The sequence below is a fragment of the Cotesia typhae genome, unplaced genomic scaffold (genome assembly GCF_013202065.1).
Source record: "Cotesia typhae breed Kobodo isofemale line unplaced genomic scaffold, CoteBio_Ctyphae contig_23, whole genome shotgun sequence".
NCBI classification, from domain to species: Eukaryota; Metazoa; Arthropoda; class Insecta; order Hymenoptera; family Braconidae; genus Cotesia; species Cotesia typhae.
In genome coordinates this window covers 1,555,464-1,578,413 of record NW_027423729.1, presented here as the reverse complement: position 1 = coordinate 1,578,413, position 22,950 = coordinate 1,555,464, and the positions used below count along the sequence as shown (strand labels likewise).

General features: G+C 25.9%; 3 protein-coding genes across 8 annotated transcripts; 2 read left to right on the top strand and 1 right to left on the bottom strand.

The window, feature by feature from the left end:
* The first annotated feature begins 164 nt into the window (after window positions 1-164).
* On the top strand, window positions 165-10,889 carry Pde8 (phosphodiesterase 8). Of its 4 annotated transcripts, XM_074238942.1 has the most exons (20): window positions 165-686; window positions 931-1,112; window positions 2,178-2,281; window positions 5,245-5,304; window positions 5,380-5,570; window positions 5,676-5,735; window positions 6,331-6,397; window positions 6,471-6,638; window positions 6,728-6,942; window positions 7,175-7,323; window positions 7,499-7,635; window positions 7,731-7,838; window positions 7,919-8,118; window positions 8,195-8,473; window positions 8,538-8,664; window positions 8,741-8,872; window positions 9,247-9,408; window positions 9,473-9,602; window positions 9,689-9,756; window positions 9,907-10,889. In XM_074238942.1, exons 2-20 carry the CDS (start codon window positions 1,040-1,042, stop codon window positions 9,982-9,984), a joined length of 2,508 nt encoding a protein of 835 aa, XP_074095043.1. In that variant the 5' UTR covers window positions 165-686; window positions 931-1,039; the 3' UTR covers window positions 9,985-10,889. The 4 variants fall into 4 exon arrangements, with proteins under 4 accessions (XP_074095043.1, XP_074095042.1, XP_074095044.1 ...); XM_074238941.1 differs by lacking the exon at window positions 165-686 and having other exon boundaries at window positions 881-1,112; XM_074238943.1 differs by lacking the exon at window positions 165-686 and having other exon boundaries at window positions 1,059-1,986.
* Window positions 10,135-18,201, top strand: LOC141524834 (protein lethal(2)essential for life). Of its 3 annotated transcripts, XM_074238950.1 has the most exons (4): window positions 10,139-11,590; window positions 13,250-13,492; window positions 16,759-16,980; window positions 17,973-18,201. In XM_074238950.1, exons 2-4 carry the CDS (start codon window positions 13,253-13,255, stop codon window positions 18,078-18,080), a joined length of 570 nt encoding a protein of 189 aa, XP_074095051.1. In that variant the 5' UTR covers window positions 10,139-11,590; window positions 13,250-13,252; the 3' UTR covers window positions 18,081-18,201. The 3 variants fall into 3 exon arrangements, with proteins under 3 accessions (XP_074095048.1, XP_074095051.1, XP_074095050.1); XM_074238947.1 differs by lacking the exon at window positions 17,973-18,201 and having other exon boundaries at window positions 10,135-11,590; window positions 16,759-17,234; XM_074238949.1 differs by lacking the exons at window positions 10,139-11,590; window positions 17,973-18,201 and having other exon boundaries at window positions 12,542-13,492; window positions 16,759-17,234.
* Window positions 18,202-20,816: 2,615 nt separating this feature from the next.
* Window positions 20,817-22,690, bottom strand: LOC141524833 (aquaporin AQPAe.a). Its single transcript, XM_074238946.1, has 6 exons — window positions 22,542-22,690; window positions 22,266-22,441; window positions 22,051-22,194; window positions 21,483-21,716; window positions 21,309-21,389; window positions 20,817-21,180 (listed from the first exon to the last, which is right to left on the bottom strand). Exons 1-6 carry the CDS (start codon window positions 22,564-22,566, stop codon window positions 21,031-21,033), a joined length of 810 nt encoding a protein of 269 aa, XP_074095047.1. The 5' UTR covers window positions 22,567-22,690; the 3' UTR covers window positions 20,817-21,030.
* Between the last annotated feature and the right edge of the window lie 260 nt (window positions 22,691-22,950).

The window sequence follows — 22,950 nt, the reverse complement described above, 5'->3', positions numbered from 1 at the left end:
AAATTATGAAAATTATAAACTGTGTATGGAACAAAATAAAAGGCAAAAATTTTGGAACATTAAATAAAATAATTAATATACTTTGAATGCTAATTTTGGTAAACATTTATCGTTACACAACAAATTTTTAAACAAGTTTTGTGAAAATAATTTTAGCAGTTGAAGTTTACAAAAATGTGAAAGTAAAAGTTGGAAAGTAAATAATTAGATGGACTACCAATTTAGTTATCGAAAAGTATTTTTAAATAAACACAAAAAAAAAAAAGATTAAATATTTTAAATATGTTTTTCATATTTAAATGGTTAAATGTTAATTTTAAGAATGTAAATATTACATAATAAATTTTAATAGAGAAGACACAAAAATTCTGAGGTAAATTCATTCTCATTACAGAAGTTAATTATTACACTTTCATCTGTCAAAACTCTTGGTATGACATTCACTCACTCCTTGGTGAATATTTTCGCCCATTCTTCAGACTTGCCAGTTCATACACAACCGTGCTAACGATAGTTCTCCTTCGGATATCCATTGTTTCAAATTTGCTGCTGTGTTCTCTCAGATTACCCTGACTTAAAAGTCTTGATATAATTAAAAATTGATTGAGTTAACAAATATTTTTTTATTTCAATTCTATTGATACTTAAAATAACGTGGAAAGATAGTTAATAGTTTTTTTAAAGTTGTAAGTAATTGAAAAAATGCATGAAGTAATAAAAGAGTGACAATTACTATCATTATCCATAATTTGAATAAAAATTTTTGAACATTCATTTTTTTTTATATTTATTCGAATTTTATAAAATAGATTTTTCCATAAAATTGCATATATTTATTTCCTACATGTCCGTATAAAATATTTTTCAATTGGATATTTATAAATGATATTTCTGGATCAATGTAAAAGTTTTATATGTTTTTTATTTTAGAATTGTGAAATAAATACGGAGAAGTTAAAAATAATAATGCTGTGATCAAGTTCAAGTTATTAGTATTGCTGCGATTAAATAAATTTTCATTAAATGATCTTGATACTGTATGGATCCATATGACAATTATTATCATCTATCGGCGAAGAATGAAGATCAAATTCAAGGACTTATTGCTAATGGTACGTTTGTACAATAAATATTATTACAAAGTTAAAAAGTCCTCAAAATTCTGTATCAAGTTTTTCAATATTCAATTACATGCAAGACTAATCAGCTGATTCAATCCGGATAGTTTATTTTGCTTCGAACTTTCGAAGTGCTAACAATGAAAGAGCAAATTTTTTTACACTATTTTTTTATTGTGACCTTGGTTTGTTGTGACAAGAAAGTTCTGCCCGAGGCAATAAACTCCAGATATGTAATCACATATAAGTCCCTATTGGTGTTTTGCCCAAAGAGTAATGTGTGACGTAATTCTTATCGACGTTCTACATTATTTTTTTTTTATTTCTTTCGCAAAAGCGCAGCTATTGCGTAAAATAATACACGATTAAGTATTAAAATCAACAGTTAATGTTTGAATAAAAATATAACAAAAACCAACACCTAAAAATTAGTAGATTTTGTATAAAATTCTCATAACTGCACAGATTTTTAAATTATTTGAGCTCCTGTACTTTAAAAAGTCCAGAGGAAGTTTTTCCCATTATTCATTTAATAGAAGCACACACTTATGTTTTATTTATCAAATAGCTGTTTACCCGCATATTTAATGCAAATTTAACTACTATCGTAACTTTCGCCTATTATCAACGATGATAATTAGTAAACAAGCGATTGTAGTTCAGTAGATAAACATCAGTCTGCTGAATATATAAATTAAAACTACAGTGAAAAAAATCAGGAGTAAATTCAGAGTGGATGTCATTTCTTTCATGTGAACTCACTTCCGATTTTTTACAGTATTTATAAAGGAAATAAAGCTTAATTGAATCGATAAAATGTTTAAGGAAAGACCAATATTATTTTTGAGGAAGCAAAAACTTTTTCAAGGCAAGAAAAATTTTCAAAAACTTCGTCCAAGATAATTTAATTTTTCCTAAATTTTTTCTTCAGTTAAAAATAGTTATAATAATCTAAAAATATTTTTTTCTTGTGAATTAATTTAATCAAGATGATTTATAATTAAAAATAAAAATCTTGAATTTGTATGTCGTTTTAAAAATATTTAAATATCTTTATAGGAGACCTTGAAAAATTGGACCAAACTCAAGAAGTCGATTGGATTGAAAAATCAAATTTTGAACCTTCACTTCCAGATGAAGATGACGTAGAATATACAATACCCGTAAGCGATTTTTTTTTTAATTTTAATGACTTTTCATCAATAAAAAAAAAAAATCATTAATAAATATTTATTTCCATAATAATTTTTCACCATCTATAAATTCTCAAATGTAGTAATAAAAATCAGCTGAAAATAAAAAATAAAATAACAGTACTAAATTATTTTTAAAAAATATTAATACTGACCCATTTTTTTCCATTAAAAACTGTATTATAATATACTATTTCCATATAAAGTAGATTTTTTATTTTTTCCTTATCAAATGAAAATAAGTCAACGATAAGTTCGTTTAATTCCAATAAGTTCGTTTATATTTGATAACAAGATAATAATTCGTAGCAGTATTAATTCAATATCTCTCCACGTAGTTTTAATATGTAGATAAAATACATAAGCTTCTGGTATAGTAATTATTTTGTCAACATTTAAAGTGTGAACCCACTGAGATTCGCAGAAAATCAAGTGATCGTATCGGTGGTTTGTTAGTAAGTAAACTGCACAGCCAATTGCGCATATTTTTCCTACCACGATAAATTTGAATATAAACTTGATATGATAAATGAATAATAGACTTTTTATAGACTTTTATAGACTTTGTTGCAAAGTTTTATGTAAATTATAGTAACAATTGTTAGAAAACTGTTCTTAGAGTTTGCAAATTGAGTTAGTTGTAATAATAGTGCATGAAGTATAAAGCAAGGGTTGATAACCGACGTTATCTTAAAATATTAATGCAACTGTCGCGACAACCCTTTCTTTAACAAGTGACGTGGAGTTTGTTAACCTTCTAAAGATAACTTGAACTCTTTGTCTGCAATTGATGTCGAGTTCATAGATTATTTTCAGCGCGGGAGTTTATGCACGTCAGATCATAAGTATTTGAGTAGGGATAATTGATTACCAAAGATAGAAACATGAAAAGGGTTGTTCGTGTGTTAATATAATTTTTATTGCGCAACTAATAATTTCTGAGGATATGAATAATTCTCATTTATTAAAGATGATTGTCTGAAAAGAAAGAAAGAAAGTTTTCTTCCACCACATGCTTAACAGTTGTATGATTAAGCGCTTGCGCATTTGATTTTATAGCTGTCAGTTTATTTCGCGCCCTCGGTCAATCCATTTCAATTCTACAATAATATAACGCGAGTCGTATACATTTATTGATTGACAGGTGAGATAGACAGATACAAGTACGACATACTTTACTTCTCAAGCGTTGAGTGTCATTCTTAAGACTTGATATTAGCTCAGTTAGCCTTCAACAGTGCATTATTTTTTTTTTTAAGATATTGAAACGTAAAATTGTCTTATCATTAATAGTTTCTCAGGTGTGAGAATATACTAGCTTTTAAATTATCTCAATCAGTATTATTTTAACTTTGATGATTATATGGTTGACAGTCGAGATAAATATCACTCACACTTTGCGTAGTGTTAAATCATACTTTATATTTTTTTCTTAACTAACTTCTAAACTAGTTATAACTCGAAAATTTAATTAATTTTGTTACTCGAGTTGAAGGTTTATTTAATCATTTATAATTGATTTAAACAATGTGCTTTGTGGTGAAAAACAACAGTTTCTTTTGGATTATTCTAACACAATAAATGCCACTTTATGTGTTAATTTATACTTTTTTTTTTGAAAATTTAATAGTGAATATCAAAAAATGTCAGATACTAGACGGTTAACTCATCAAACGTTGTATGTTTCGGGTTCCACAAGTAATGATGTGATTAATAATGATGATCCACCGGAATCTTGGTCTTCGAGATTTTTTTCTATTTTTTGTGGACGATTAAGCAATAGAAAGTTATTTTCAAACTCAAATAAAATGCACGTGATGGTTCTACCACCCGATCCTTTAATTAGAGATGTATGATTTCGACTGATTTTTTTATTTTCAAGTGTAAACATTAAGTGTATACATCGAACAGCAATTTAGTTTTTATTTCATTGATTAGACGGAAATTCATGTTTTTCATTGCATTAGTTAAAAATTTTTGTTTAAAAATATTTTTTTTTTATTTATTAATTTTTTTTTTGCATTAATTTGCTTTTTAAAACCCGCGGGATTATTCAAAAAAAGTAATACTTATGAATTTCATACTTTATAATAATAATACGGCTTCGTAATTTTTTTTTTTTTTTAATCGACCAATTATTGTCAAAAAAAACTTACTTTACGTTTTAAAAAAATTAAATTAAATATTTCATCATGGATTTTTAGTTTGAAAAATAATTTTCTGTGATTATATGCAGTGATTCTAGAGTAACACCAACGTACTAGTTTTTATAAAATTCTTTTATTTTGAAATTAAATTGATGAGAACTATTTTTTTTTTTAAAGAATGAAAATTAATTTCGAAATTTTTTATTTTTATGAATATTCCGTAGTTTGTGCAATTATTAAAAAAAATTAATTAAACAAAATGAAACTGATTGATTTAATGTAATTTGCTTTTTAAATTGTTTATATTCTTTTTATAAATATATGATAATTAAATGATATGTTTTTTAAAGTAAAAAAATTTAATTGAGCTTACAAAATTTTTTTTTTTTTTTCAAAAATTTGCTAGAAAAGCTTTTTGTTTATTTTATCCATAATTTAAAAATTTTTTTCACTTATTTATATTTCTTTTAATTTAACTTGTTTATATAATTTATTTATTTATTATTTTTTCATTGATTAATCGATAAAAAGATCGTCTTTTGTCTTTTATTTAATTTTGCCAATCTTAAAAAAATATTTATGAAGAATTTCATAACTCCAAATACAAAAAATCTTACAAAAGATCCTCGTACTCGACGTCGCGAAAAATTAGAATTTAAAAACGATGAAAATATTGAGGAGAGTTCTCCTTTGTCATATTCGGTCACATCCTGTGTTTCAATTTTTATGAAAGGGTTATCTTATCTTCACTAATGCAAATTAAAATATTTAAATTATTTTTTACAGAAAGGACCGCAAGATTTCAAATCAACTTTGTCAATAGGAGCTTTATCTCAAGTAGTAAAGGTTAAAAAAAAAAAATAATATTTTTCACAACTAAAAATATTTTTGCATGTTTAAGTTTATTTTTTGTTCAAATAGATTTTATTAATATTTCCTCGAGACGATCAACAGTTGGAAGTTTTGAGTACTGTTACAAGAAACTTAGGATGGAGCGTATCAATAGCCAAAAATGCAGAACAAGCTGTAGAAATATTTCAAAATCGATACCACGAATTAATAATAATCGACCGCCGAGGTCATCGAGCACCCGAAGCCGATATTATTTGCCAGTATACATTAATTATTATTATTTTTTGAACATAATTTGATAGAAAAAAAAAAAAAAATAGTAAGGCAAAATATTAAGTCGTATCATGTATTTCTTTTGTTGCAAGAGCTATTCGTTCCACAAACTATCATCACAGTAGTGTAATTTTGGCACTGGTTAAAAAATCGTAAGTTAATATAAATGAATTTCGGTAATTTTTTACAAGTGGGGTTAAACCTATTTTTGGCCATAAAAAATAAATGAATTGGATCGTCATATTTTTATTTTTTTAATTCTTTGGTATTACAGCGGATTTATGGCGGTCATATAAAAAAATCAATATTTCAATTAAAAAATCAACTTTGAAAGTTCAAAAATGGTTATTTTTGCAAACAATCTTAAATAAATTTTATTCTCATTGTATTCAAGCTTGTTACCATTTTTTTTCGCAATTTACATTTAAAAACAAAAAATTAAAAAAAAAAATTGATGTCAAAATAATTTTTTTTCAATTTTCTACCGCATTTTAAATTTTCACTGCAAATTTTCAATGTATTTTTAAAAAATCCAGAAATTAATGTTTTTAACTTTATTTTTTCCTATTCTCCTTGTTTTTACGGCAATAATTAATTATTAATAATAATTAATCTAAAATTATGTATTTTTTTTTAAATTACACTACTTGTAAATAATTCCCCAAATTTCTAATATTTAATGTATCTTCTTTATTCAATATGAATGAAAAAAAATTTTATTCTTTTTTTTTTTTTTTTTTTATTAAGATTTTTCACAACGACTGATAATGAAAAAATTATGACATTAGATCTCCTAAATATTGGCTACAGTAGAGTAAGTCTGACGTTATCTATCTAATTGATAATTAATAAAAAATAAATTAAAATAGATAAATTTATTTTTTAAGGCAACGATGGAATGTTCACATGATATAATGCTTAGCAATCAATTGATCGGGATCTACGTAAGTGAAATACAACCAAGACTGCAACTTGCAGCAGCACACGCTCTGTATGTAGCCATGGATAGGTGTAAGGATATGGTACATATAACTGACGAACACCATATAGTCCGAGTGAGATAAATATTGAATTTTTGAAATTTTTTAATTATTATTATTATTAATATTATTAATTTCTTTTCGGCAATTACTTTTTATTTTAGTTTGTTAATAAAGCAAGTGAAAAATTACTGGGCTACCAATATGATGAAATTTTAGGAAGTAATCTCTCGGAAATAATAACACATGAAAATTTTGTATTGATGGATCAACAATTGCAGCGTGGCAGAGAATTTGAAGGTAATATGAATTGCAAGAGAAAATTCAAGGACACAATTACAATTAATTGTAGAATCATTCCATTCTGCGCTTCGGGAAAGTAGGTATTTTTTACAGTTTTTGTCACCGTATAATTTAATTTTGCTTACACGCAGTAAAAAATTTTGCGTCAAAAAATTTTGAGTTAAATATTTAACACTTTTATGTGTAAATGTAACATTTATTGTCTTAAATTAACATGCAAAAGTGTTAAATATTTAACACAAAATTTTTTACTGTGCAGAAAAATAATTTTAATATGTAAATATTGCCTTCAATTTAATTTTAATCAGGCAACCTACTCATTACGTTTATATTCATGATACCATGTATTTACTGGAAAATATCGGAATGTCACATACCGGACAAAATCCCCGTGTTAGTTTACATTCACTTCGTCGCGGATCCTACGACCTTAAATCAGTAGGCAGTGATGTCGGAAGTGAGTATTTATCACATTATCTTATCGATACTAAACTTTATCTTTTTACGCAATATATTTTCTCGATATTATTGAGAATTACACATACTTTTTCCGGTAGCTGTTTACTTATAACTTATAACTGATAAATAACAGTATCTAGGTAACCATATTTTTTTTTTAATTTATTTTATAGCTCAACGACGTTCAAGTTTACAAAAACTAAATAATTTACCATTAGAATCACCCATCACTAAAGTGATGACACTTTTGACAAATGCCATGACTGAAATAAATGCCGCAAATCCTGAAATAGCTACGCAGATTGATAGGGTATTAATTTTTGCATCAAAGATGTTTGTAATTTTTTTTTTAAAAAATGTGTAGAAGCAGTTACTAAATTAAAAAATTATTTTTAATGTTGAAAGGCAATTGAAACTCTTAAAGCAACAGAACTTTACAGACCGTATCTCAAAGAAGATAATAAAATTACTAATGATCCAGTTGCATCAGATTTAGTGGAAGCACTGTTATCAGTAAGCCTCATTATTTTTTTAAACATTTATTCCTTATCAATAAAGTACAAAAAAAAAAAAAAAAATGGATAATTCGACAGAAACCATCTCATTATATTCGCGATGGCCGAAGATCATCGAATGATTCAATGCGCAGTGTAACTATGAAACTTGGACATTCAATAAGCCATCGAACGCACACAAAAAACCTCCAAGGTCCAAGAGAAATTGATAAATTGCTAGATCGCAGTCTCGATTGGGATTTTGATATTTTTAGCCTAGAAGTACTAACTGAAAGAAGGTTTATTAAATTTCTACATCAATTTCGTTTTTATCTTGAATATTTTTATTAAGATAAGCGATTTGTTGAATTATAGGCCGCTAGTACATTTGGGAATGAATTTAATGTGTCGATACAATGTCCCTGCTAAATTAAATTGCGATGAGAAAATTTTACGAAATTGGCTTAGTGTAATCGAATATAAATATCATTTAGATAATAGTTATCATAATTCGACTCATGCGGCTGACGTTTTACAAGCAACGGCACGATTTATGCAGTCAGAACGACTGCAAATGGTTTTAGAGCCTCTTGATGAAGTCGCTGCATTGATTGCCGCTGCAGCGCATGATGTCGATCACCCCGGTAAATCGAGGTACGTCGTTTTTATAATCAAATTCAACAAAATTTATCCTGTTTTCAATTTTATTATTTTATAGTCAATTTTTATGTAATGCTGATAATAAATTAGCAATACTTTATAATGATATATCAGTACTTGAGTCTCATCATGCTGCATTGACATTCAAACTGACTCTATCTGATGACAATGTCAACATTTTTAAAGTTGGTATTTTAAAATCGGTTTGTATGGTAAATTTAAATTATAGTAGAAGATGATGTGATTTTTTTTTTTTTCTAGAATTTAGAAAAAGAAACTTATAAAATTATAAGACAAAATATCATAGATATGATTTTGGCTACAGAAATGACAAAACATTTTGAACATTTGGCTAAATTTGTCAATATTTGCAGTGGTACAAGTGGTGATGAGGTAAGAAAAAATATTTCATTTTTTTATACACTTGTTTTACTAAATTATTTATATAATGGTTGAAAATTGAAATTTTATCTATCTATCCATCGAAAAATTTTCAATACAACTTTATTGGGCCTGATAGGTCCAAATACTCGAAAAAGAAAAATCTAAAAATTACACTATAAATGGTAATAAGCGTCGCTTCGTATAAAAAATTAGAAAAATTACAGTTTGAAATAACATTTTTATAAATTCAAATTTTAAATGTTAATTTTCAGAGCTTTTAATGTAATATATACATTTTACAATGTAATTCTTACAAAATCTGTAATAATTATAATCTGAAACTGTATTTTAATATAAATTAAATTCAATCAATATGATTTCAGTACTACTCTGACGGAATTGACATGGTAACGCTATTGCAACCAGAAAATGTGACGCTAGTAAAAATAATGATGATCAAATGTGCTGATGTGTCGAATCCTACTCGTCCTTTACGATGTTGTATAGAATGGGCTAAAAGAATAGCCCAAGAATATTTTGATCAGGTTTGAAAAATTAATATTGAAGTCTAAAAATAATAAAAATAAAAAATCCACCCAATTGTTTCAGACTGATGAAGAAAAGAAACAAAAAATGCCGGTTGTAATGCCATTGTTTGATCGCAATACTTGTTCCATTCCCAAATCTCAAATTGGATTTGTTGATTATATCATCAATGATATGATTGAAGCATGGGATGGTATGTACATAAATCATCTAGATAATTTTTTTTATCATCAACTGTGATGTTTCTCTAATTAAAAAATGTTTATTAATTCTAAATAGCATTCATTGACATGCCGGAAATAGTAACACATATGAAACAAAATTATGATAAGTGGAAAGAATATAATGTAAGTTCAAATTTTTTTTTTATACTTCGATTTAAAAATTTTTTTAAAATTTTTATGTAAAAAAAAAATTAATGTAAATTAATACTTAATGCTTTAATTTGTGAAATAATTAAATAATGTTAATTTTTTTTTTTTATTTTATACTTTTAGGAAAAAGGAATTTCCACATTAAGTGATATAGAACGACTTCAAACGACACCAGAATTAAAAATACCTACTTTACGATGATATATCACGTAAACATGTTATTCTTTAAAATTTGTAAAAACTATTTTAATTAAAAACTATAATTTGTTAATTAAATTGTTTATTATTTAATCTACTTTTTTATTTATTTATAAATAAAATCAAATAAACTACAAGTAAATAAAAAAAAGACAGAATTATATGGTTGGAGCTTGTTTATATTTTTATTTATCAGGTTATCTGACAAGATTAATACAAATATAAGATAGTAGCAGTGTCAAGACATTTTATATAATTTTATTTACTAAACGTTGTCTCATTTCCATTAAAGGATATGATGGTTATTTATAATATTTAAATAGTTTAATGGTATTTAAAGTTTTCGTTAAACATGTTCCGTTATTCATATCATTGGTGGTAAAATATTTTGTTACTGTTTGGCTTCATAGGATGATTTTTCTTCAAGTTATTAGCTTATTACATAGTACATATATTAACTTAAACGCAAGTTTTTCGCCCATAAAAGAATATTTTTAAATTTAACGTAATTGCAAGCATTGACAAGAATTATTTTATTACAACATTTAAAACTACCGAGTAAGATGATGATTTAATAGTTATAAATGTTTCATATTGAATATTATTTAATTTTATCGTTTTATCCAGTTCCACCAGTGTCTAAATATAAATTTTACATTCTTATAATGTATTTACACGGCTTCATCTAAATGTAAGTAGTTTTTACCTCATTACATTCATTTTGTTTTATTGAAAATTACGAGTAACCATTTTTTTCTTTCTTTCTTTTCTTCTTTCAATAAAATTATTGGAATATATAGTGATACTTGTTGTAAATAGTAATGAGGTTTAGTAGTTGCTTATTTACTAATCACCTTATCTTTATCAATTCTAAAAATTGTTTTTTTTTTTTTTTTTTTTTTTTTTTTTCCAATTTAAGTTCTTATAAGATTTTTCAATAGACATTATTAGCAAATGAAAATTTTAAATAGTTCAATGTATTTTTACGATCCATGTAGCTTTTGATTCGTTAATTATTAAAGTTCATTAAAAAAATCAAAAAGTTATTAAATGGTAGATAGTTTTTAAAATTATTTTTTTTCTCTTAACTATTACTAAATAATAAGATACACACGCTTTAAATACTTTTTTTTTTTTCATATTATAATTACTATTATTTTTTTCTTTTTAAGTAATTAGCAACAACCTGCGATAAACTGTGCTTATGCGTAATTTAAGCATAAATTTGAACTTAATTACTTGTTTGCCTACATACTTAATATTTACTATTCTTTTCACATTCATAAGTATAGAATTTTCAAAATATTATCGCGATTATCTATGTTTATGTTATTAAAGTATCTTAAACATCAGTTTCGCTATTTTTTAATATTTCAAATTTATTCTGATACTTGTGACTATTATTTGTCCTAGAAATATTTTAGACAACGTGAATCATATCGGAAAAAACTACAAATTTATTTTTAGACAAATGGTTCATAAATTTTGTTTAATTTTCTGGTAAACTATCCCACCCGCGAGAAAAACTATTTAAAGTTCATGATTTTGCGTCACTAACTCTCAGTTACTCCTCAGTGAAACAAGAAGTAGAACCAAAGTTCGATTAAAAGTGCGTATAATTTGTGTTATCATTCATTATTGTTTTAATTTTTTTTTTTTTACATGTAAATGCATATAACGATGAGTTAAATTTGTTGTTATTCTATTGAATATGTCATGTCTTATTAATATTACGTGATACTAACTTAATCTTACATTAAAAAATAAATCCTTCAATTTTTTTTCAATCTAAAAAATGCTAAAAAAATTTCCAATAAATTAACTGATAATAAAATTAATAATTTAATAATCAAAAGGAAGCACAAGGCAAAATTTTTGGAGAAAAAAATACGACAGTTCTTTTTAATTGAGGTGTGCAATAATTGATTGATTGATAATGTCACTCTTCCATTGCACACCACAAGCGCGAAGACATTATTGTCAGTTTCTCTATTTTTTTTAACTCCAGTTTTTTTTTTTAAATTAAAAATCAAAAAATTATGAAATCAATATTTTTTTAACTATATAAGTAAATTAATTTTCCAAAGATGACTTTCTTAAATGCGTACCTTATATTAAATATAATCTAAAAGCATGATACAAGAAACACTACATTATTCAGTATCCTTTTATTTTCACTGTGAATGTTAATATTCGATGTAACCTGAGATAGTTTGCTGTTAAAAGTTTATTTTCTTTATTTTTTGTCTCGAGTCACAGCTTACCCATTTTTTATAATTATTCTTGTTATTATTATTATTATTATTATTATTATTATTATTATGTCCTTAGTGTAATTATTGATTAAATTTTACTCATAACTTTGAACTTTATTTATTAAATTTTAAACTAAAAAAAAAATATATTAATTGTAAAAATTAATAATTAAGGAAGAATCAAACGATTGGCTAAAAAATTAATTGAAGAAATTACGAAACTAATTTTTGATTATTCTTAAAAAAAAAAAAAAAAAAAAAAAAAGTTATAAAGTAAATAAATAATTTATTGCATTGTTAAAATCTGCATTTAATTTATGACGAGCACCTAATCGAGATCTAATTAAGTGGACTAGATCTCTTCATTGCAAACTAGATGTGTATTTTAACAATGCAATAAATAATTACAAAGCAAAAAAAAATTTATATACTGGAAGAATGCAATTTATTATTACTACTGTTGCTGATAAGTTTAATCCATTAATTGTATATTATTTAAGTATCTTATCCTAATTATTCAAATAATTGTGCGATCATTATTTACTGACCAATCCAATATTTCTCAAATAAACTTTTATTATCAATCTAACGTTATAACTATGATATTTGAATGATATAACTATTTGTTAGCTTGAAGATCATTAATCAATATTACTTTAGTTACTCTAGATAGCATTAAGTAATGTATCTTAATTATTTAAACCTACGTAGAGTTATTACGTAAATTTTAATAATAGATTAAAGTAGTAATTATTATTCGGTGTTAAACTCCCTCCGTTAATATCCTAACACTTATTTTCAAACTTTACGATTTTAATTTCAAAGATGTTTATGCGACTGAACAGATACTACCAAAGTCCAATATGATATTTGATTAATTAATAACCCTCACTCACTTAAGCTAAAGAATAACGCTGATGATAATACAAACCACATAACTCATCGTTCTGTTTGTTACATTAAAAAATATTTTTATTACTGATTTTATATTTAGTTAATTTATTTTTTAATAGAATATGTCCGTCGTGCCTTTAATGTATCGCGATTGGTGGGATGATTTCGATCGTCCAGTTTCCAGATTAATAGATCAACACTTTGGAAGCGCTTTAAGCCGTGATGATTTATTTTCAACATGGAATATCAATAGACCACGTTCAGTTTTTCCTACTTCAATGTATTACAGACCTTGGAGGAATCTCGCAAGATCTAATTCCAGTGGTGCAAGCACCATCCAGTGCGACAAAGATAAATTCGAAGTAAGAATTGGTGATTAATTAATATTCTAAGTTTATTTTTATTTCTTCACGCGCTTAATTATTTTTTTTTTTTGCAATTTTAAGAACCATTAGCTTTTTTATTTTAATGTTTAAATATTTAAGCTGACAATAAATTCCGAGAAACATGCAATAATGCTTTTTTGCTAATAATAGAGATATTATCAATTGAAATGCTAATTATGAATCAATAATACTAATTATAATATTATGAAGAATATATCGTAATATTTTACTTCACGATTATGATATTAAACATAAGAAGACATGATTAATCTATTAATCATTTATAAAATAAAAATTATTTTTTTTTTTAAGAGTACAAGTTATTATGCTGATTATTACTAATTGATTATTCATTTTTATGAGTAGAAGACGATTACTAAGCAAAGCGAGTAAAGCTCTAATTTATGATGTAATTATATTTTAGGTATTATAATATATATTCTCAGGAATAAATATACTCAACTTTGTTATTAGATGTTATTTATTCAAAGATAGTTTTCAAATATCGTCATATTGATGGTAATCTACCAAAACTTTTCCACATTTCTGCACAAGAAAACTTTAATCATGACATCAAAATGCATTCTGTTTTTTTTTTTTTTTTTTAATTTTACAAATGTTATTATTTCATTTTTTTTGATAATTTCTTCAACGACCCTTGATTTTTCTGATACTGTAAATAGATACAATATCAGAAAAAACAAGAGTCGTTGGTGGGTTTAAATTTATTAAACCTTTAACGGCTAATAATCAATTATTATAATGCTTTAACAGAGAAGCAAAAACACAAACTTTTCAATAAATTAAAAAAAATATAAACTTAATTTACTGATTAAAATTAATTACTTAAATTGTTGTCAGAAGGATCGAAGCCTCAGTAATTTCAATAAAAAAAATTATCCGATTTAATTTGTTTTAAAATAAAACTTTTAACAAAAATGATAAGCTAACAAAGATATTTAATTTTCAATCAAATTTATAAGAATGTTTAAAAAATATTGTTTTTTTTTTTAAATCAAAGTTAAACACTCGTAATAAGCCTTTTCGATTCAGCAAGTACTTAGTGAATAAAAAAATTCTTGCGTAAGAAACACTCTAATATATTTTGTTCCAAATCACCCCGTGTAAGCTTCAAGTGTGTTATGAAAAAAGAATGTGAGCGACAAACCCTGACCACGCGATAGTAAGAATGCTGAAATTTTCGGAATGATTTTATTCACGCACTTTAGACTGGACTTTTAACAATTATTAGACTGGATTCATAATAGGGACTGGATTGGAAAATATTTTAATTGCACAGTGTCGTGGAAATTAAAAGATACGATAAACGTATCTTTTAATTCCACGACACGAAGAAAAAAAATGGTCTTTACTTTTTAAAAAATTAAATTAGACAACTGTCCCTATTAATGATATTCCAAAATAAGAATTGAAAGCTTCTCTAGTTGTGCCCTATAACCACTATGCTAACAATTGATAAAGCCGTGCAAATATTATTTGTTCTTATATATTCTTTGATACTTGATTTTTAAAACAGGCTAACTTTACTGCTGGATAAAACGTTCAAATGCTTTATTTTTAAATTTATTATTTTTTTTTATTAATTACTCTTGCTTTATTATTACTAATAAGCTTAATTTGACTCAGTAACACGTCAACAATTACAATGTTTGTTTAATATGGTGATATACGACTATTAGATCGTTAACTTCAGAATTATCCACACCAACATTTAAATACCATTTGAGATGTTATTTTTATAAATTAATATTTATTAACATATATTTTAACTTTGATCTTCTTATTTAACCATCAATGTTTATTTAAATTAGTGAAAAAATGTTTTTTTTTTTTTTATTTATACTTAATGATGAATTTTTTCAGAAAAAAAATTTTTTAATTTCAACAAAAAAAGAAAAAAAATAATAAAACTAAAGAACTAATTAGTTTATATTATCATTTCATTTTAAACACAATTTTATAATATATTTAATACAAAATAATTATTAGTAAATTAAGGAAAAATTATTAAAATAAGTAAATCTTAATTTGAAAAAAATTTGATGTTTACAATGAACCCCTCCCTAAAGAGGGGCGACAACAAGATGTAGATTTAAAACTCTAACACGTTTATTTTTTTTTTTTGTCTTCAACACTGATTTTAAATATTTTTCTTCTTTTTTATAAGCTTTTATAATATCAATAAAAATTCTTCAGATTCAATCTCAATAAATTACAGTTCAATCAACTACTATCAAAAATTTATCATATTAATTCTTTTTATTTATGTACTTAAATGTTGACTCAAGTTTCCGGTTCAGTCTTCTTAAATAATTACCCAAAATTTGTTTGTTTCATTTTTTTTTTTTAATTTTTATATTTTGTATATTGTCATACCATAAAAAATAATTCAAACACCCTGGACACCCCAAAGGGGCGCCGGGTTAAGTGTAACTTACTATCAACTCTCTTTTTATTTACTAAATGTATATAAAAAAATAAATAGACTTTAATTCAAACAGCCAATGTAATAACACAAGAGACGTTATTTGTTAAGCCTCGTTACTCTCACAGTCAGTATATATTTGCGTAGAAAAAAAAAATTAAAGATGATAAAATTAATTATTTATTTATAGTTTTATTTTTTGTAATAATAATTATCAAATTGAAAATAATAATGATCAAATATGTGATAAAATGAAATACGTGATTTTATTTTCATGTAATCGCTCATAACGATTACATTTAAATCTCCCCGCTTGTATGTCAACTTACAACTTTTAATTGAAAGAGTATTCTTCACACAAGCAGGTGTGCCAACCGCTACATTTTATCAATTATTATTTTTAAAAGTTATTTTTATACTGAGGTAAAAATTGATATTTCTTTTGTATAAAAAAGAAATTAAAAAAAAAAATGAATATTTACAATTAAATTACGTTATTATCGCGTCAATTTTCGACTCGCGAGCGAACTCGCGAGCCAAAAAGGGAACTCTACCAATCTGTTAGAAAATGCTTAAAAATGGACTAGAAATTTTCAGTAAAAAATAACAAACTATAAATAGCAAATTTACAAATTACTAAACAGCTAAGTTTTCAAATACTGACAATTATTTTTTATTTATTTATTTGTTAATTAAGTTGCTGTTATTTATGAATTTCTTATTACGGAATGTTTGTACCTCATTACTAATAATTAAGCTCCGTTAGTTGCTAATTATTGATAATTGTGTGACGCAGGTAATCTTAGACGTACAACAATTTTCGCCAGATGAAATAGTCGTAAAGACAGTTGACAATAATGTTATTGTTGAGGCAAAACACGAAGAAAAAAAAGACGAGCACGGCTATATCAGTAGGCACTTTATAAGAAGATATATTCTCCCCTCATGTCACGACCCCCTGGAAGTTACATCAAGTCTTTCTTCAGACGGAGTGCTTACAATTACTGCGCCGAAAAAGGTAACGGATGTTAAGCTTTTAACTATATTTTCTCACCTGCCTCTCAAACTCATAAGCCCAGCGAGCAGGGCTCGCTTACGAGCTCCTAACTATCCGGATTTTAAACTATAGCTTTTGTTGATGTGACCTTTCTTTTTTTACTTTTCAATCAATTTATAAATAAAGAACTTAATCTGCTTCCATTAATTGGTATTCTTTATCACCGTTTGTATATTCGGCGAAAATGTTGTTGACGCTACATCCCGAACGTAATGCAAGCACTAAATAATAAACAAAAGAACAATTCTATTATAGACAATAATTTTAAATTTACTTTTCGTTGTTTTTAAAGATTTGTTTTTAAAAGAAAATTATTTTTGGGTAAATTTTTATCTTACCTATTACTTGCTTGGTTTGTTCATTGAAAGTGACCAGATTTTGTTTAAACCTGACCCAGCACAGGAGTATTAGATGAATAGTTGAAGCTGCAGAGTACGGATTACTTCAGCACACCAAGCCCTTCGGGCACTCTGAAAAATAATTAAATAATATTTATTCAAAATTAAATCATTTCATACTAGAGACTGGACTGGAAAAAATTTTAATTGCACCCTGTATAAGCTTCTAATGTGTTATTAAAGGAGTATGTGGGCGACAAACCCTGACCTCGCGATAGTAAGAATGCTTAAATTTCCGGAATGATTTTATTCACGCACTTTAGACTGGATTTTTAAAAATTATTAGACTTAAATTTATTTTTTTTTCTTAATTACTCTTGCTTTATTATTACTAATAAGCTTAATTTGACTCAGTAACACGTCAACAATTACAATGTTTGTTTCATATGATGATATACGATTATTTAATCGTTAATTTCAAAATTATCCACGCCAAAATTTAATTACCATTTAAAATGTTATTTTTATAAATTAGTATTTATTAACTAAATGAAAAGTAAATAAATAATATTTATTTTTAATTAAATCATTTATTAAATTTTTAATTTATTGCAGCGATTGTTGTCGAATTCTAATGAAAGAATCGTCAATATTGTCAAAACTGGAGAACCGGCGACAAAAAATGAAGAAATCAGACATATTGTAACTACTGAAGAAAACTAATAAAATTTTACTTCAATTGCTGATGAATATTGTAATATTAGAATCTAAGAATGTGTTTTTATACTAAAATCATCTTAATTATCTTAATTAATTAATAAATAAATTCAAAAGTTTAATGTTACGTTTTGGAGTATTTAATTTAAAAACTATGACTACTGAAGTAGAACAATAATATTTTTGGTCAGACATGCTAGCATTCAAATTAATTAAAATGTGTAAGTAATAATTAATCACTTACGGGTTATTAGCGCGCTCCGCACGCACAATCGATGACTTTACATGATCCTTCAGTGTTGTTGTCACCAGTAAATAAATGTTAAATATCTCAAAAAGTTTTAAAAAATAACTCAAATTTTCGACTATACTCTTGATGTGAATGTAGCGATGTCTGGTTATTGAATGATCAGGAGCCGGCATACCGGCGCGCTTTTATAGACCGAGTTTGCCGTAGAATATTCTGGAACGCAGTGGAACGAGGCTACTAAACCGCCGGGTTACTACGCATTTACTTAAAATTAAAAAACTACAAAATTTTTAGTTTCGAAATTTTAACTACAATATCATCATAATTTTTGGATATTTATTTGGCTATAAATTTATGTAATAAACAATTCTGTTGTTTGTTTTTATAATAAATATTCGTGTCATTGGAGTATTGATCGAGCCGGTGAAAGACGAGATTTCTGGTACGTTCTAGACCCCACCATATCCCAGGCCAGCAGCCTCCCAGCCGGCACGTAGGCCACCTTATTTCACTGTGTTAGTACTTCAACACATTTGCACTTTTCAGGTATAGACATACAATTTAATGATATATTATGTTGTTTACGAACTGAAAGAATAAAAGGAACCGGTAAACTATATACGCAGTTATGCAACGTATTTTTATCCGTCAAAATTGTAAACAAATTGTTTTATTTTTATTTAATCACATTTTTTATCGGTTTTTAAATAAATTTATTTATCTTTGCTAAAATGACACGATTAAATAAATAATCGAGCCATTCAAAATAAATTTATTGTCAATAATAATAAATTTTATAGTTTACTAATACTTATTTATATTTTTATGACATATTATTAATTATTAATAAACCTTGAATCCTTAACAACAACTGCAAATAAAAATTATGATTAAAATTTAAGATTATTAATTAATTTCTTATAAATCTAAAGATGTTTTATTATAATTTTTATCATTCAATTTTCAAAATTAAAAATTTTTTCAAGGCTCTGAGAAGTAAAATCTATCTAAATTAAATAAAACAATCTCACACTCCAGATTAATAGAAAACTTGATTTGTAAATAAAATATAAATGAAAAAAACATTGAGTTGTGTACTTAAAGTACTTAAAAATGCAGCAATACTGAAAAAAATTTAATTTTTAATTACTGTGTTGTAAAATGGAGCAGCCGTACTGTTATTATTTATAACACATTACTTATTGATTTTTCCTATGACTAAAGTAAAAATAAAACATTTAATAAAGGATTGGGTGTTGATAATATTTTTACTGAATTTTATTGAATTAATTCTTATATAAATTGATTCTAAAAATTAAAGAAAATTACGTTTCGCTCGTAAATACGAATGAAAAAATTTTACAACTACGTCAATTGGTTTCTAGAGTTTTATTTTGGAGTCTCGAATGTTCTATGGCCCGGTGCAACCAGGTTAAATCGATAAATGGAATTGCGTCTCAATTTGGAAGGATGGAGCATAGAAATATATAAACCAACCCGTTAAAAAAATTTTTGTTATTATTGCAATTTTTACGAGTTTTAGCGACTTTTTGATAGAGATAACATAAAACTTGAAATTTTTATGTATTTTAAAACAGATAAAATTATGAATACGATTACTTTTCGTTTTTATTTTTACATTTTTTTTTATACAGAACTATATTTAATCAAACCTGTCTTATTTCACGAATATTGTCATTTATTACGTTTTTTTTGCTACTTGCCATTCGGTCATTTAGCCTTGACATAAAATGAAATAAATCTATCTATCTACGATCAAGGAGTAAGTATTTGTGAACGAAAGAATTATATTTTATTAAGATTTATTTACGTATGGGGGTCGTACATTTTATAATTATACGTACGATTCAAGCTATTTATAATATAAAATTTTATCTGATAATTGTGACTATCAATATTTACAGTTTCAGTAAAAAACAAATATTTCTATAGCTTAATTTTAGATTTTGTTTGTATATACTGAATAAATTATTATTCCTCAAAAAAATTACTAAAATATTAACATTATTTGTTTTTTAGTTTTTAATGTTATGGAATATGATTTTATTTTTGACCAACAAGTATTATCCAAGGTAATACATGTTTGTCTCTCTGAGTTCAAGGTCAAGATTATACTACCAGTTTAATGTAGTTTAGCTTGGATGTAGTTATCTCTCTTTCATTTTATTCCGCTCTGTCTTTCTATATATAATATATAATATATATATATATATGCGTGTGCGTGTGTGAATAAATAATACCGATGTGCGGTAAAACATATTCATACTTCAGTATCTATTTTAGGTAATTTTTTTTTATATTAGACACTATCGGTCGTAGTTAAAGTGAGTATCGAGGAGGTCCTTAGCTTTCTCAGAGGAGGTCTCAAATTTTTTTTCACCATGAACTCAAATCAGCTTCAAGAATTATAATTGTTGATGATAGTCTAAAAATAAAAATATAGAACTGAGTAATAAAAGAATAGAAACATATAAACACAAAAAAAAAAAAATTTATTGATAGTACAAAAAAAATTAGTGGAAATAGAATTCAGAAAAAAATCTTATATCGCGAATAATGGCAGTAGAATTTTAGATTCCGCTAAAATTCATTCGAGTTCACAAAATATTTTATGCATACTGATTTCTAGAATTTTATAAGTCTCTATAAATGGCAGATACTGTTAATTTTTATTGATTTATGGTTTTATGTTTCTTTAACATCTTCTTTTTGATCACTCTGAACTTCAACTAGCTCGATATGATTTGTATATCTCTTCTTTTTTGGTTCATTGAAGAAGATTTGATAAATGTATGTACCCAGCAGTGCCCCAAGAATTGGACCAACCCAATATACCTGTCCAGAAATAAAGTCAAAAGTAAGTCAAAATGAAGCCAAAAGTATTGATCAAAAATCGTCCCCCGCGTTTTTAAACAATGTGATTTGTTTTTTTATTTACAATACATTTAATTGTAACAGCTTACCCATTGATTATCCCATGTTCCATTCCAAAATGCTGGACCGAACGTTCGGGCTGGATTCATACTGCACCCAGTATAAGGACTCTAATAATTTATAAATTATCAATTTATTATTTTGATGATACTGTAAGGGTTTGGTGTGGATTTTGAATTTTTATTTTAATACATATGACTTACAGCAGCAAATGAAATACCAGCTACAGAGAAACCGAATCGAAGAGCGGTAGAATCAGTAGTATGTGCACATCTTTCATCCCAAGTAGCACAAGCCGTGCATAAAATAATCCCAGTACAAAAAGTTTCAATCAAAATTGCTTGAACAATTGTCAGGTCTTTATGAACAACTGTAACGCATAGTGGAACGGTTGAATTGTCGATACCATCATTAAATAAATGTGTCGGTGTTACTACCTAAGCAGATAATGAATAATTATATTTGACACTCATAATTTTTTATGGTACTGAATTTAGAAACTACATAAAAAAGTTTAAAAAGTGATGATACAAGAAATAATGTAATTATGAAGGTTGAAAATTGTGAAGAGAAGCAAAATGAGACATCCGAAAAAGTGGCAGGGAATTTTCATCGTCTAAAATAATTTCCAGCGACAAAAAAAAAAGCTTAAATTGATTGATTAACCGATCTTAAGAATTTTCAACTTTTTTTATAAATTTTTCTACTGCAGTTGAAATTAATTTTTTAATTTTTCTAAAAATTATTTATCTATGAAAAAATAGTTTATACTTTTAATAAACCATATCCCGCGGTGGCACCAATGAATTGTGCTAGAATATAAACAGCACTGGTTGGAATAGTTTTCAATCCTACAATGGCAGCTCCAATTGTTACAGCAGGATTTAAATGGGCTCCGCTGATATGTCCGATCATCTATTTTTTATTAACAGCCAATTGTTTTAAGTGTCAACTAAACAAGAAAATTTTTAAATTTATATACAAACCATAATGAGTAAATTAACAGTAAAACCAAATGTAAATGCCATTTGCATCGGCGGAGGTGGATGAGGGCCCATTGTGCCGATGCACCCCATGCATCCGATGAAAACTAAAATTCCCGTTCCAACCACTTCTGCAATAAACATTGTCAGTGTTCCTTTTTGGAGTTTCCATATTAAATCTGCATCAGAATTTATATTATAAGTTTTATTGAAATTATTGTAAAAAATAAATTATCCAGCAAGATTCATGTCCATTTATTTATTTATCAACTAACTCACTTTCTTTATCATTACTAGAACTCATTATTACAAAATTAATAAATACAAATTTTAAGTTCAACTGATTCAATCACAGTTAATGGCACGACTGTATGATTTAACTATAATGACAATCAGAGATAGGTGATTAAAAAAATCACATTATCAATGTGATGGTCACTTTATAAATTTATTTTTTATTTTAAATCACGATATAAACTCGAGTAAATTGATATTTTATCATCGTTCCTGGATATTTTTTTCAAGTTAATGTTATCTTTTATAGAATTGTCTCCTTAAAAAAAAAAAAATAAATAAATAAATAAAAAAAAATTTATAATTGATAACAATATTTTATCATCAGTTTTATCTATTTGAATAAATATTGCCAAAATTTACATAAATGATCAAGATAAAATAACTTTAATTT

What these genes read in the sequence shown, in the direction of transcription:
- Pde8 (XM_074238940.1), top strand. Translation starts at nt 3,955, where the DNA reads ATGTCAGATACTAGACGGTTAACTCATCAAACGTTGTATGTTTCGGGT. An exon ending in TTGGCACTGGTTAAAAAATC is followed by an intron (nt 5,736 to 6,330) that starts GTAAGTTAATAT and finishes TTTTTTATTAAG; the next exon opens with ATTTTTCACAACGACTGATA. An exon ending in GTGGTACAAGTGGTGATGAG is followed by an intron (nt 8,873 to 9,246) that starts GTAAGAAAAAAT and finishes ATATGATTTCAG; the next exon opens with TACTACTCTGACGGAATTGA.
- LOC141524834 (XM_074238947.1), top strand. Translation starts at nt 13,253, where the DNA reads ATGTCCGTCGTGCCTTTAATGTATCGCGATTGGTGGGATGATTTCGAT. An exon ending in GCGACAAAGATAAATTCGAA is followed by an intron (nt 13,493 to 16,758) that starts GTAAGAATTGGT and finishes TGTGTGACGCAG; the next exon opens with GTAATCTTAGACGTACAACA.
- LOC141524833 (XM_074238946.1), bottom strand. Translation starts at nt 22,566, where the DNA reads ATGAGTTCTAGTAATGATAAAGAAA. An exon ending in CTGTTAATTTACTCATTATG is followed by an intron (nt 22,195 to 22,265) that starts GTTTGTATATAA and finishes AATAAAAAATAG; the next exon opens with ATGATCGGACATATCAGCGG. An exon ending in CGGGATATGGTTTATTAAAA is followed by an intron (nt 21,717 to 22,050) that starts GTATAAACTATT and finishes TTATCTGCTTAG; the next exon opens with GTAGTAACACCGACACATTT.